The sequence below is a fragment of the Oreochromis niloticus genome, linkage group LG17 (assembly GCF_001858045.2).
Source record: "Oreochromis niloticus isolate F11D_XX linkage group LG17, O_niloticus_UMD_NMBU, whole genome shotgun sequence".
Lineage (NCBI taxonomy): Eukaryota > Metazoa > Chordata > Actinopteri > Cichliformes > Cichlidae > Oreochromis > Oreochromis niloticus.
In genome coordinates this window covers 13,631,516-13,645,927 of record NC_031981.2, presented here as the reverse complement: position 1 = coordinate 13,645,927, position 14,412 = coordinate 13,631,516, and the positions used below count along the sequence as shown (strand labels likewise).

General features: G+C 41.3%; 1 protein-coding gene across 4 annotated transcripts in view; it reads left to right on the top strand.

The window, feature by feature from the left end:
* The window catches only part of anks1b (ankyrin repeat and sterile alpha motif domain containing 1B), a 255,384-nt gene that overhangs the window by 184,543 nt on the left and 56,429 nt on the right, over positions 1-14,412 (top strand). For 3 of the 4 annotated variants that reach the window (XM_003444938.4, XM_005451590.4, XM_013271197.3), the window contains exons 14-17: positions 5,093-5,742; positions 6,338-6,460; positions 8,793-8,862; positions 11,688-11,794. In XM_003444938.4, the coding sequence (XP_003444986.1) occupies positions 5,093-5,742; positions 6,338-6,460; positions 8,793-8,862; positions 11,688-11,794 (950 nt within the window). Of the gene's footprint in view, positions 1-5,092; positions 5,743-6,337; positions 6,461-8,792; positions 8,863-10,970; positions 11,795-14,412 lie in introns of those variants that run through there. The other variant, XM_013271198.3, reaches the window with a different exon arrangement.

Genomic DNA, 14,412 nt, shown 5'->3' with positions numbered 1-14,412 from the left:
ATTTCTTCCTGGAAGACGATGTGTCCCCACTATCCTTCCACTTTTTAATAACGCGTTGAACAGTTCTTAACCCAATTTTAGTAGTTTCTGCAATCTCTTTAGATATTTTCTCTGCTTGATGCATGCCAATGATTTGACCCTTCTCAAACACACTAACATCTTTTCCACAACCACGAGATGTCTCTTTCGACATGGTTGTTTATGAAATGAGAAGCAACTCATTGCACCAGTTGGCAAATAACTTGTTGCCAGCTGAAAGATAATCACCTGTGCACCTATAAGAGGCTCGTACCTATTTGCTTAGTTAAATCCAGGTGGTGATTTGTTTTTTGGTCAGGCAGTGTACTAACCAGTGTTTCCCGTGATGTGACTGCTTCGGAGAGACAGGTAGCTCACACACCCCTACTGATGACCCACCACCCCCATGCTCAGTGTTAGCTACAGTAGGTTGACAATTTGTCATCAACTTGAGTAACTCTGTCTTCTCCTCTCACTGGCTGTCCTCTGCTATTGTGCTCCATGTTCCACACTGACCCACCACCCACACACTGACAACATAGCAGACCAACCCGAAAACAACAACAACAACAAAAAAGCAAGCTATTGCTGAATTTCCACCTGAAACCAAATCAGCTGAGGTTTTTTCTCATCAAAGACTGTTGAGGCATCCTCTGACCATCTGTCCCTCCACCGTCCCACAAGGATTGCTACTCCTTTCATAGTACTGCTAAGCTTTTAAAGAACCTTTAACATAGTGATCACCTAATGGGTCTTCTTCGTTCTACAGGCACTCAAGAATCACTCCTCCTTCCAGAGTATTTGGTGAAATAGGATTCATTTGTCCTGGATGTGAGCGTCTACCTTAGCTACCTTGACTTCTCAGTGGATTTTCAGTCTCATTAGTTTGTGTAATATGGCCAAACAATGAGAAGAAAATGTACTTCTTTATGTACTTTTAACATTACAGTAACATGTGACTTGCGATGGATTATGAGCCAGATGAGCAACTTTAAAATAACTCATCACTGGTCCATGTGATGTCTGCTTTCTTCTGTAAATATGTGTATGTTCTAAAGAACAATTAACCCAATGCAAACTGTTTATAGAGCTACAGAAAATGTTGGCTGTACGCAGAAAATCAGTGCTGCAGGGCCAAAGTATTTGAAATTTCAGGAAGTGCTATCCCCAAGCAGCTACATTTTGAGGTGGTAAAGGGATTTTCCTAGAAGTAAATTAAAGCTCTCAGACACTGTGGGTAAAGTTACAACACAAAAATAACATGGTTAGGTTTAGTTCACTCTTAAAACATTGAGGTTACCCGGAGGTTACCTGGTTACATCAATAAGCACATGACTACAGTGGAGGTGATGTGGTTGTGCTTACCACAGCAACAATAATATTGTTGTCTGCCTGGAGCAGGAACTGCTAATTCCCGTGTTCCAGTGTTTTGTTGATCTACTCCAGTCTTCTCCTTACCAGACGTTGACAAATTTAACATTTTCTGCTGATTTGCTGGCTATAAAAATCTATAATGAATTTATTTGGATTCTCTCCCAGCTATCTTGAACATTTAGTGTGCATATTGACATCTTCCATTAAGCTTAATTTAGTCACTTCTCAGTGCTAATACATAATACACTCAATACCTCTTTTGAATAAGAATAGTGTGTTGAATTGGGCTACAACCTGTAGGAAGTGCTGGGCAGCTATGACACTAAAGAACTCCGATAAATGAAAAGTAGTAGAAACGGCAGCAGCATTTACTTAACGTACACTACATACAGTAAATACTCCATCACAGCTGTATTTCTCTCCCTCTCTATTTTTCTGCTTGTTCTCTATGGAAAAATAGAAGGACGTGCACAAGTGAAGACTTTTATTGTTTAAAAAGCCGGTCAGCAGCAGCCTTTACTGTTGGCATTTAGTTCTAATTATGACAAATCTGTATTTATTGCACAAACATTTACATTGCTGCTGCTGTTTGCTTTCAGGTGAAGATTAGTTCCTGGGCTGTCCCGTTGCATGCCATAACTTGTGTGTATTTGTGTGTTTTCATACTAGTGTCGCAATAAAATGCAGGTATGCAGTGATGCAGCTGCTGTTTCGCCCTGCGATTCTTAGATATTGGCTGTACTTAAGCGAGGGCAGGGTGCACACAGTTTGACTGCTTTTTAGTTAGAGCTGAAGCTAGCCTTGGATCTCCAGGTAAGAAACGCACACACAGACACACACAGACTTACTCAAAGACACAGAGGATGGTGAGGGAAGACTGGACACTCAGGAATGGATAAGTAATGAAGGTGAAAACAACTCAGAGGGGGAATCTATCGATTGTTTGCAGGGGAAGAAGAAGAAAAGCATAGTTAGCAGGCTGTTAGACGTATTGGTCTATTTATACTTAAAATACATTTTTATGGAAACTTTTCATAGAACTTTTCTTCTGTTTTTTCATCAAATCAAAAATCTGCTCGGCTTTTGTTTTTTTGTTTGTTTTCTGTCTGGATAAACAACTTGCTGATTTGATTGCCGTGTTTATCCACTGTACACTTTTCCCCTCGTTCTCCTGGAGGTCAAAGACACTCAGCTGCCCGATGACTGCGAGAGATGCTGGCGCTCGCTGTTGCCATAGCTACCGGTAGACTCACCTGTTGCCAACTGTTTTCATTTTTATTACAAAGAGGGGAAGTGAAGGGAGCAAAAGAAATTCATAACAGGGTTGAGAAAAGCATGTACAGAAAGAAAAGAGAGGGGAAAATCATCTTAATGATGCCTTTTAAGGGCCAATCACAATTCAGTTACTGCATCTCATGTGATTATTCTGACAAATAATTTACAATAGATACATTTACTTTATGTTGTAAGCATTCGCTGTGTGTGAGATAGTGATAAGAGATGGCTAGGCTTATGGATGCTTCTGCTCGGCCAAAGTAACACAATGTGGACAATGAGAGAGAAGTATTAAGATCAGAGGTTAGGGGGGGATTACTAATCTTTTGCCCACTTTGTCCCATTTATCCTGAAAAATGATGGGGCTTAATCATCCGAAATGCTTTCAGGTTGTGTAAGAAATGACATTTTCAGTAGATGCAATACTCAAGGATGAGTCATGCTTTCATCCCTCATTACCTGAAATGTGGATGGGTGTGTTTTACGGTGCAGTCAAAACGAAACACATTTACAAAGAAATGTCTGTGTTTGAGGGGTCGCATTAATAATGTTTTTAGAAGAACTGAATCATCTCCTGTTTCAGTCATAGTGAGCAATTTTAGTTGGAAACTTTCTGGGTGGGGGGTTCCTCAGACAAAAACAGCCAACTAATGCTTTCTTTCCTGTGTATTCTCTTCTTGCGTCATGCAGTTGTTGCATATTGATGTGTGGCTTGTTGTGCAGAAGACAGTCAGAGAATGCTTGCAAAAACTGGCTGACAAACCGAGACATTGAGTGTCTGTTTGTGTGGGTCGAGGATGTGGCTGGCAGCGGGGGTATGCAGTCAAATGATTGTAAATTCAGTGTGTGTGGGCCAGTGAGGGTACATGCCATTATTCCAGTGACAGTTTTGATTACAAGAGTGTAAAATTTTTCTATTTGTTCAAGCAACTGTATTTGACTGTTAAGAGTTATTCTGTGTGTGAAGTAGTGAAAACTTTTGTTTTTATTATTTTTTCCCCCTCAAAAAATGGGAAATAGGTGCAGCAATGACAGTACATAAAAGTACATAAGTGATACAATTTATAAGGCAAAAACAGAATCTGTACAATTCTAATGAGCTTGAAAGTCAGTATTTGGTATGACTGACTTTATTTGTCTACACAGTCAACTTCCTTAGGCCGCTTTCTTGTCATTTCTTTAAGCAGTCTTCAGGAATAGTTCTCCAGACATTCAAAGCTCTTCCTTGAATCTTGACTGCTTTTTGTTTCATTTCCTGTAAAGATGAGTCCACACTGCTTTAATAATGTTGAGGTCTGGGCTCTATAGAGGCCAGTCCATGACTGGTTGTGTTATGTGTGTGTTTTTCTATACAGGTATGCTTTTACTGCATTTGCAGTAATGAAGTAATTGCCAGTCAGATGCTTGGTGGATGTCAAAGTCTATTATTTTCACAGTGGGTGTAAAAACCACAGTTTGTATATGAAAGATGGATTATAGTTCCTCGGTATTAATAGTAAAGTCAGTGCATGGGCGAAGCAGCTCCTTTCCTACCTGAGAAATTAACTAACTAGTTTTTGTTCGATTCTAAGCCATTCCTTTGCTAAACTCTCATATTTAGTGTAAGATTTGTCATGAGTCTGAGAATGTGGCGATCGTGGCTCAAGAGTTGGCCGTTCGTCTTGTGGCTACAATGTAGCTTGCCATCACCAGTGTGTGAATGGGTGGATGACTGAATGTAGTGTAAAGCGCTTTGGGGTCCTTAGGGACTAGTAAAAGCGCTATACAAATACAGACCATTTACCATTCTGGTGAAATTAAATGAGCGTATCTTTTTAAAACACATGTAAACATACATGACTTAAGTTGTAACTAATGGGTATGTAATTATAAGCATACACTGATACAATAACACACAAACACGCACACACACATTTACAGCAGCTTTCAGAAGTTTCTTTCTGACTGCTGCACAGAGACAGAGTGAGTGGACGTGAAAAAAAATAAAATAAAATAAAAAACTCAAACCCCATCAATGGTCTGAGAATACTGTCTGGATGAGTTCATACATACTTGTAAGTTCAGATGCACAAGCATGCTATTTGCACCCACACAGCGAAGGCGCAGAGGTGCAAAATTCAAGTCCGGGGCCCTGTTACTCCTCCTCTGTGAAACAAACAGCTCTTCTACAAGGGAAGCTGAAGATGCATTACCCTGTTCTTATCTTCCTGTTTGCAGCTATGCTTGTTTTGTGTAGTTTTTACTTTTCTTTCTCTTTCTGTTATTTAATGAGCACTTTATTCTATACTTGCTGTCTGTTCTTGGAGTAAATTAATTAATTGTATCATTGTTTTGGCATTTGACTCAAATACAATGCACATGCTTAGGTTAATTTGTTTGAGTTAATGGTAATCAAATTTTTTTTGTGCATGTGTCCTGTCTGCAGACGACGTCCCTTATCAGCGAGACCCGACTCCTCCTCCTCCCTGCTCGTCCTCCAAATCAAACGCTCTGTCACAGGACCACAGGAAGAGTCACATCCCAGAGGAGTTTGCAGGCCTGCTTCATGGATCTTCACCAGCCTGTGAACCCCCCGATACGCCTTACCACCTTTACAGCCCCAAATCCTTTAAAAATACAGATGTCCAGAGCAACTTTCTGCAGACCCCGGAGTTCAGCATTGTGATCGGTGGAGGAGCCAGTCAGGTCTTCTCCCGGCCAGGAAGTGAGTCATCTTCTCAGAGGTTAGCCAACGACACTCGAAAGCCACAGGTTGTGTACCGGACTATCTTCCACACCAAGGTCAACCAGGACCAGGCTCAACCCAGGAACTGTGAACAGGTAGATCTGCCTCGTGGATGGTCTACCCTGAGCCACCCACCCTCTTGTTCCTCTGGTCAAAACGGAGAAGTTGCAGATTTACGGGGAAGCCAGACAGGAGCGACATCCAAAGACAGTTCACCTGGGATTGGCTACGAGGAAAGGGCTTGCACCCTTGGGAGGATGAGGTCCATGCCGCGCAGTGTGTTGGACCTGCAGCTTTCGAAATCTCTTTCCAAGTCTGATTCTAACCTAGTGGCAGTGTCTCCCATACAGGTAAGTTCTCGCTATCTTAAAAGTATCATTCTCTATGCAGCCAGAGCACTAAAAAGAACATGAATTCTGCCATTTAGAGCCCTAAATTAATAAGAGTCTTTCTTATTAAGTGTTTCTGAGAATTCATTTGACATCATAAGTAAAACTTCACTCTTTTTAAACGTCTACACAAGCAAAGAAGTCTCCAGTATTGTTGTACTGAGCACAAATGCAAATATCGTAAATATTCGCTTATATAAAAACAATTTGCATCTTGCTGTGTCATGTGACTTAGACAGAGCAGAAACCAGTCCAGCCAATTGGATAACTCATCAATCTGGGTCACAATGTTCTCTGCCGCAGCACATTTTATGAGACTTCTGTAATTCATTGTAAATAAATCATGAGCTAAATACATAATCTGTTTGATGAAAATACTGCCATTACAGCTGAAAGTTTGATGAGCACTGAACGGACTTATTTTCAGTTTTAGTTGTTCATATTTTTAAGGTTAAATATTTGGCAACTTTTGCATTTCGTGGTCTCTATTTGTGCAGTAATTAAACATAAAGTGTTTTGTTTTTCTGTGTGTGGTTTTTTGTTTTTTTTCTTACAGGAAGAGCACAGCTGGGGGTCCGGATCACGGGGCCAGGGCCCTGGAAGTCCGAGCCCACGTGAAGGCGCCAGCCCGGAGGGGAGATTGGAGAGAACGCCGTCTTTCACTGCTGAGTGGGAAGAGGTAAGAAGACAGTTTTCCTGACACGCACAGCTTATCACCCAACATTTAGCATCAATTGCAACATTAAAGAAGAAGCCAAGTTGTCAGCGCCTCTGCTCTGACACTGCATTTATTTTGGTGGTAAAATGGATTCAATCCATCGTGCTTTCTCAAAGTGAACCGTCTCAGCAGGAAACAGTTGAAAACTCCGCACCCACAGCAGTGAGCCGCTTCAATTTTTCCTCCCTTTAAAATACACTCGGCTACTACAGTGCAGAAGGAGCCCAAGTGCTAATTTAACATGCTCACATATTGATTTTGTTCTGTAACCAGCGATGAAGCTGCAGGGAAGACCCATGTATCTGAGAGAAGGCAGTTTCTAGTTTCTATTAAAGAGCTGAGGTCCAGGGTGCTGCATGCTTTGGTCTTGGTGTGTTTGTGCCCGGGGTTCTTTTGATATTAAAGGGTCTCTGACACAGATGTGATGCATTGACTGGACACCACTGTTTGGATCCTTATAACCATTTGAGGTCACAGACACATTGACTTCTGCTCACTCTTCACGCCTCAGAAAAAAGCACTCGTTGCACCCTGACACACCCAGAAAATGAAAAACCAAGTTTTGCAAAAAAAGCAAGTTCCATCACATGTAATCATGGGGATGCCTTAATTAGTCTCTCTATTTTTAAAGTAACGCTAATGCATGTCAGTGGAAGTCCATTTGTGCGTGCCTTTCCACATTTGCATGCACATGTTCATTAATTCCTCCATGCAGCTCATGACTTCCTGATGATGATGAATTGCCATATGGAATTTTCCACAGTTCTCATATTTCTTTTTCTGGATAATTGCATGCTGCGTGAGGAAGAGATAAGGTTAGATTGGCCCCGGGGAAATTTAAGGTTGGTAAACAGGGATTTCAGAGGAAAAAATAACAAAGCTGCTCTATATCTATCACATGCTCAGGAAAGTGTTGCATTATTGAGAAGAGAGGGGTGGCAAGGGACATTCCATAACAGTCAGTGATTTGAAGATACTCATTCTCTTTAGTGCACCAAGCTGAAAGGCAGTCCAATATGCTGGTTTATACAAACATTATGGTTATTTGGGGGGTTCTTCTTGGTCAAAATCTAAACTCAAGTGACCCAGATTAGTCTCTTAATCTGAGCCTGACACATGAAACATGGGTTGCATTAATTTTATTTTGTAGGGGAGCTAAAATGTCGAGCTTAAATACTCCAGAGATCTGCTGTAGATCTAGTAAATGCATCTGATCATATTTGGAATTAGTACCTGCAAACTGTTTGACATTTCTTCAAAGGTAACCATTCTATCCCTGCTTTGAATGACTGTGCATTGTTATGTTAGATCTGCTAGAACTTGCATTGTGCAGATGATATTGATGAACTTGCAAGAAAAGATGCTGGAACATCTTGACAAAGCATTGCCCCAGCTCATAACCAACAATGTCCAAGGTATCAACTTAGATTTCAAAATCAGTGGGATAAGACAGGAAATGGTGAAGACCTTCAAGTATCTTGGTTCCATCATATTAGATAAAGGATAATAGGATTCGACTTGACCCAAACCAACTGCTTTTAGACTTTTTAGACCTACAGATGACCTCCCTGCCAATATTGTCTTACTGCATTTAAATAGTTGCAGTTATACATGTCATTTTTTTTCTTTTTTTTAGATAATGTATCATTAACAACATTTTTGATTCATTAGCTTTACTTTACTTCAAAATAAAGTTGTTTAGAAAAATGTCACATCAGCTTTAAATCAACTTTAAATCTACCACTGAGTCTTGATTTATTGCTTGCATTTGCATTGGTGCTTGGTGTGTAGTAACATATGCAGAAATTACTTTCAGTTTATCCCATTACAAAGACCACCTTCATGGTCTGTCAGCTTGTAAGCAGCATTGGAATTTGTCAGACCTGACTCCTTAAACACTCGGGTTTCTCTGACCTCTGAGCCAGCGGTGCTGAAACGTAGGTGGATGTGCAGGTTGCGTAGTTAAGTGGTTATCAGCAGGTCCAGGGTTGAGGATGATCATTCTGCTGCTAGTAGTCAGACACTAATGAAGCCACACTAGCTCTCTCCAATCCAGTCTTCTCCTTTCATCTCTGCTCTGGTGTCTTTAAATTTCCCGTTCCTCCATGCTTTTCCAATTCACAGGGGGAATGACTGGCATTGAGCATGCAGGCTGGTATAATGATCATGCTATGTGACACTCGAATCTAGAAATAGAGGTTAGCCTTATTACTGGGAAATGACTTTTCCTTGCACACGCTGTACATCTCTCTAACTGAGATTCTCCCTCACTCTCTTTCTCTGATCTGATCAGATTGACAAGATTATGAGCTCCATTGGGGCAGGAATAAGCAGTGGATTGGACATCAAGGATGATACCTCAGGTAAGCACGGGCATGTATGAGTGAGTGTGTGTGAATCTGACTTTAAGGGCAAGTCATGCATATCAATTAAATTTTTAGTCATATGCTCATATGTTGCCCACCATTTTTCCATAGTATGGTAGTATTGCACTTAACATAGCAGTTGCTGAGTAATTAAGAGATTATGACAAGTTAGAATCTGAGCTTTGTTATTACCAAACCTTGGGTAGTGAGATAAATTAGCAGTGTTGGAGTGTTACTCACACATAACTTGATACTTTAAAAAAAATTACTTACTAATTTGCTTATTTACTTCTGAGAATGGAATTTCTTACGCTATTCATTACCTTACTTTTGTGTTACTCTGTAATATGCCCTCTAATGCATTTTCACAGTCCCATACACCGACAAAAATCCCTACCCTACAGTAATAAGGACACACAATCTTTCTTTTGAACAGAAAGCCAACAACACAAAGCAAAGCTGAAAACCAGCCCAAAGCGACTTTGAATGAGTGCCTCTTTAAAGTTCAGGCTCTGGCTGCCGGACTGGGTTCAGCATACAATCAGTTCTTTGCTAGCTTTGTGTCAACATTATAATGCAGTATGGACACAGTTTGCACTTTACCATCATGCTCTGTTGCTTTCTCTGTTACTGTGGTATAAATATACTCACAGCCTGCTGAATAGGTCTTTGCCTCAGTTTTTGCCAGCAAATTTCCAGTGTTTTGCTAATATGCTATTAAGCACTAATTAGCAGGTATGTGTAATTGTGTTGCACATCTACAGTGAAGCACTGCGGATTGCTAACAAAGCTTGTTAACAGTTACTTAGAACCCCACTTTCACTTTGGGTTTCAAAAAAACACAAAATGTGTATGCTTTAAGTTAGTGCTTCAAAAACCAAAGGGTGGCTACACCCATCATTGATATACAGTCTATATTGTGTGTGCTTTTAACAGGAAATGTTTGCAAAATAATGTGCTGTACCCCCTGGTGGTAAAGTGCCATTCACACAACGTTATACTGTGCATGGATCTTTTAGAAAAAGGTTTCTTTAAGCTTATTGATCGCATTAAAAACACATTATTTGTAATTGAAATAATGGGTGTTAATGATGAATTAGCAACTGCCACAGATCTTATAGGAGCTCAGCTCTTACTGGGTCCGGCATAACTTGAACTGAGGCATTGACCCTGTCAGCTAGACCCATTATAGGAAACAAAAGAGAGACCCCACATGTGGTCAAGTTTGAAATAATGAGGGGAAAGTAACAGCATAGCAGTGCAGATAAGAAGTCACTTAAAATAGTAATGTTAAACTTGCATTTTTTAAAAATTATTATCATCTTTTTGGATTTGTAAAATCTATATAGGTTGTAAATGGAATATTAGAGAGAGGTGGATTTGCAAGGAAATATTAAAATTTGAATAATTGATTTCCTCTTTTATTTTCAGCTAAGAAGCTTTTTTATATTATTGATAGAAATGATGGCCAAAACTATGAAATTAAGACTGACGTAGTTAATTTAAGAATTTATCTGATTAGCATGTGGGTGGTTTTGTAAGTGATATTGTGTGGTTCTTACAGGAAAAATGTAACTTTTTTCTGCACAGAAAAGCACTGTTTTTGCCAGTTTCCTCACCTGCATACCTTGAAGTCTCCACTAGTCATCTCTATTTACTGCATTCATCCCCCTTTCCCTGTATTAAGTCCCCCATCCTCCACCTCCTGATCCTCTCTCTCTCTCTCTCTCTCTTTTCATCTGTGAATGCAAAGCTGCTTTTATCCATGGTTACCACAGAGAGAAATCCAGTTTATGCCACACCAGTTCTTCCCACCAACAACATATACAAAGCACCGCGCGCACACACAGACGTGTGTGTATATTTATGGCCACATGGATACAGTCAGCATGGTGCTGGTATGAGCGGTTGGCAGCTCAGCTCGCAGACAAAGAAGCTGAAGATGTTGCAAGGACTATTGTCAGCAGTGCGAGCCAGATATATGTAGAGCGGCAGAGAGAGAGAGCAGGGTGATGATCGACACTGAGAGAAGACGGAGACTGGAGGTAGACAGGGGAAAGTGAGCGAGGGAGAGAGAGAGAGCAAGCGAGCGAGACTGAGAGAGTGAGGGAACGAAGGAGGAGAGCAGTGCTCTCAGAAAAGAGAGAGAGACAGAGAGAGAGGAGGCTGCAGAAGCATACAGATGAGAGTGGGAGTACTTGATAAAGAGAAATCTACAACGCGGGCAGCTCTCTCTCTTTTTCTCTCTCTCTCTGAAACACACACACATTTGCGTGCACACACTCACACAAGCTCCGGGGAGCAGCCAAGCGAGCGCAACAGCTGAAAAGAAGCTGCTGCTGTGCTGTGCACGACAAACACACAGTCGCTTTTGCTTGCGGATCTATACCTCCAGTCTTATCCATCACCCATTTCTGGCAGGATTTAACCTCCATGACAGAAGCTTTTTTCTGGATACAACTTCAGCCCTCAGCCCCTTCCCATCTTTCCTCCAGCTGGATTCAGAGAAAGAAGCGTCTGGACGTCTTAACCTCCACTTTTACCTGCTTGCACCCTTGCATGCTGACCCCCTTCATACTCACCATGCCCCTTGCCTAGCCTCCTTTTCTTCCCCCCTTTCCCCCCTCTACCTGCCCTCCCTTCATCTTTGTTGTCTTGCTGCCTTGCCAAAAGACTCTTCAAAAGCATGGCGGGCTCCTTCGACAGCCACTTTGCCCGCCACAACATGATGTGGCAGTGCCAGCTGTCTCAGCCGGACTGCCGCTGCTACCGCGTGGATGGCTACTCCCTACTGAAACGTTTGCCCCTCCACCCCCTTATAGGTCCCCGCTGCCCGCTGCAGTCTGTGGGCCAGTGGCTAGACTCCATCGGCCTGGTCCAGTACGAGAACCACCTGCTGGCCAATGGATTTGACAACGTCCAGTTTATGGTGAGTGTTTTCATTGTGTTTTGGGGGAAAAGAAAGCCCTTCTTCAAGCTTTCTCTGCTCCTCGAGCTCATCATGTCATTGTCTTCTGTGCAGGGATTTGCATGACCAGTATGCTTCCTCCATCACTCTGATTTTTTAGTTTGAATTTATTGAATTTCCTCTTTTTTTGCATCATCTTCTCTCTCTTTCTTTCATTCTTCCCATCATTACTGCCTCTCCCATCTGATGCCATGTGAGGTCCTCCTACGCACAGAAATCCTACACCACATTTCTGCCACAGCAAAAAATCCAGCTCCAGCATCATGCTGCACACATACGTGCTCATGCTGCAATAAAAATGCATGCTGAAATCACAGTTGTTTTACGGTTTTTGCACGCATCCGCTTGCACACAGAGGAAAAACTGTGCACACAACCACCTGTAGCCTGCGGATCGGGATCCAAACTGATCGTCTCCTCTAGTTTATGCAATCCCTTCTTAATCAGTGACGTAGGAAGAGAAACTCGCTAGGTCATTTTGGACATTCTTTTGATGTTGCATGTGCGTGTTAGTGGGAAAGATATCCACGGAAGAGGGAGGGATGAGCAGGAAAGTAGGAAATGAAAACAAGGAGAGAAAGCAGTAGAGAAGCGATGACGCTCGATCAAGAAAAACTGCAGCAGAAGCAGAAAGATGGGAGACAAAGCAGAGAGATGCTGACTGGATGACTTCCTCTTCAGTTGGAGATTATTATTACTATTGGGGGGGGATATCTCAAAAATGGCAGATATAAGGGGGTTTGAGGGTTTATCCAGTTCTCTAATTCTGGTTGACTTACAGCCTCTTATTTTCTCCTGACTTCTTGACATCCAGAAGAGAGAATGCAGATAAATGTTGATGTTTCTGACATCAGGTCAACCACCAGGGTATACATGGATCACCATAAGTATTTATGGATGCATGTAAGCCTGTGTGAGCGTTCTGGTCCTACACTCAGTGTGACCTGCATCTGTTCCTTTAGTTACCCTGGCAACAGGATGAAATCACACCGTCTCTCTGTTGTGTGTTTCTCCCACACGTGGTCACAGTTTATCTTGTGGTTAAAGTATTTAATACAGATGAAATGGTTTTTAAGCATTAGGTGTATCTGGGTCGTCTTAGATAAAGCATTAAACATGGTGATAATTGCAGTGCAGTGTGTCTTCAAAATATACAATTCTACCCATTAGAGAGAGCATAAGTTTAACCTTTTTTCTGAGTCACATGAATTCGGTTCAGTTTTATTTGTATAGCACTAATTCACAACAACAGTTAGCTCAGTGTATGTTGCACTGTGAGGTAAAGACTCACAGGAAGAACTTCATTTTAGCAGGAAGAGACTTTTTGCAGAACGAGTCTGAAAGAGGGGCAGTCATCTGCTGTGACCAGTTTAGCTATAAGGCCTAAGTTGTTTGTAGTCTTTCTATGCTCCTCTTTTCAAAATGCAGGAGAAAGGAGGCATAATCAAAGACATATAAACCCATGCAGAGTGAAAAAAGTCCGTAATTGGAGGTCCCCTAGCAGTCTTAATATATAGCAACATATCTAAGGCATGGTTCAGGGTCGACAGAGCATCCTTAAGTATGAGCTTGATCAAAAAGTAAAGTTTTCAGTATCACAATAGAAATGGTGCTCATCTCCTGAACCCACTGTACAGGAGCCAGATAACTGAAGGCTCGGACTTCCTAAAAACCATGAGTAGGCCTACGCTCTGAGAATGAAGTACAATATCGGGATGGAGAAAGACAGAAATTCCAAATTTTCTTAAGCTGGTAACTGTTGGGAACACATGCAGTTTTAGAGAACTTCTTGGTCTTTGTTTGATCTAGTTAGCCATTCTCGAAAGTCAGCCCAAGTTGCAAGTTAAAACCTGGAGCACGTTCACTGTTTCTGTGTCAAGGTGGCTGAAATGGTGCCATTGTTGCCTTGTGTACTTAGGGGATGCATCAATGCAGTGATGATGGCAAGATAGCAGATAATATTTCCTAATGAAGCTCAACATATAAAGCATACTTGAATTTTTTATTGACATACAGATTCATTCAGAAGCATTATCTCGAACTATCTTTTAATAAGATATTTATCTAAAACCAACCTGCCATCTGGAGTTTCAGCACAACTTCTAATTTTATTTGGAACTTTATATAAATCGATTTTCTCATAATGAATTGAGTTTCATGGGTGTCTGCAGAACATTACATTATTTTTCTGTTTACATCCTCCTTTGGTAAGTTAATGAGCAGAAGGTAGGAGTCACTGCAGCAGCTGTTAGTGTCCAGGCAACTGTTAACGTCACACATAGGCTGTTCACAGCTTTTTGTTTTGTTTTTTTGAGCTCACATGTATTTTTTAAGCCTGTGGCTGTGCACCACCATTTATGTATCTGGATTACTCTCATGTGGACCTAGTTTATCGTCAATAACATTGTTTCTGAGAGACTCTGGGATTGTCTGTTTTCCTGGCTTTATCCCCTCCATCCCATCACCCCTCTTTAAAAACGTATTCTCAATAGCTCAACCGTCTCCTCTGAAACGCCTTTAGATACAATTAATATTGAAAAGAGCTAAGATGAAGCTGCCTCGCAAACATCAGAGTAACTT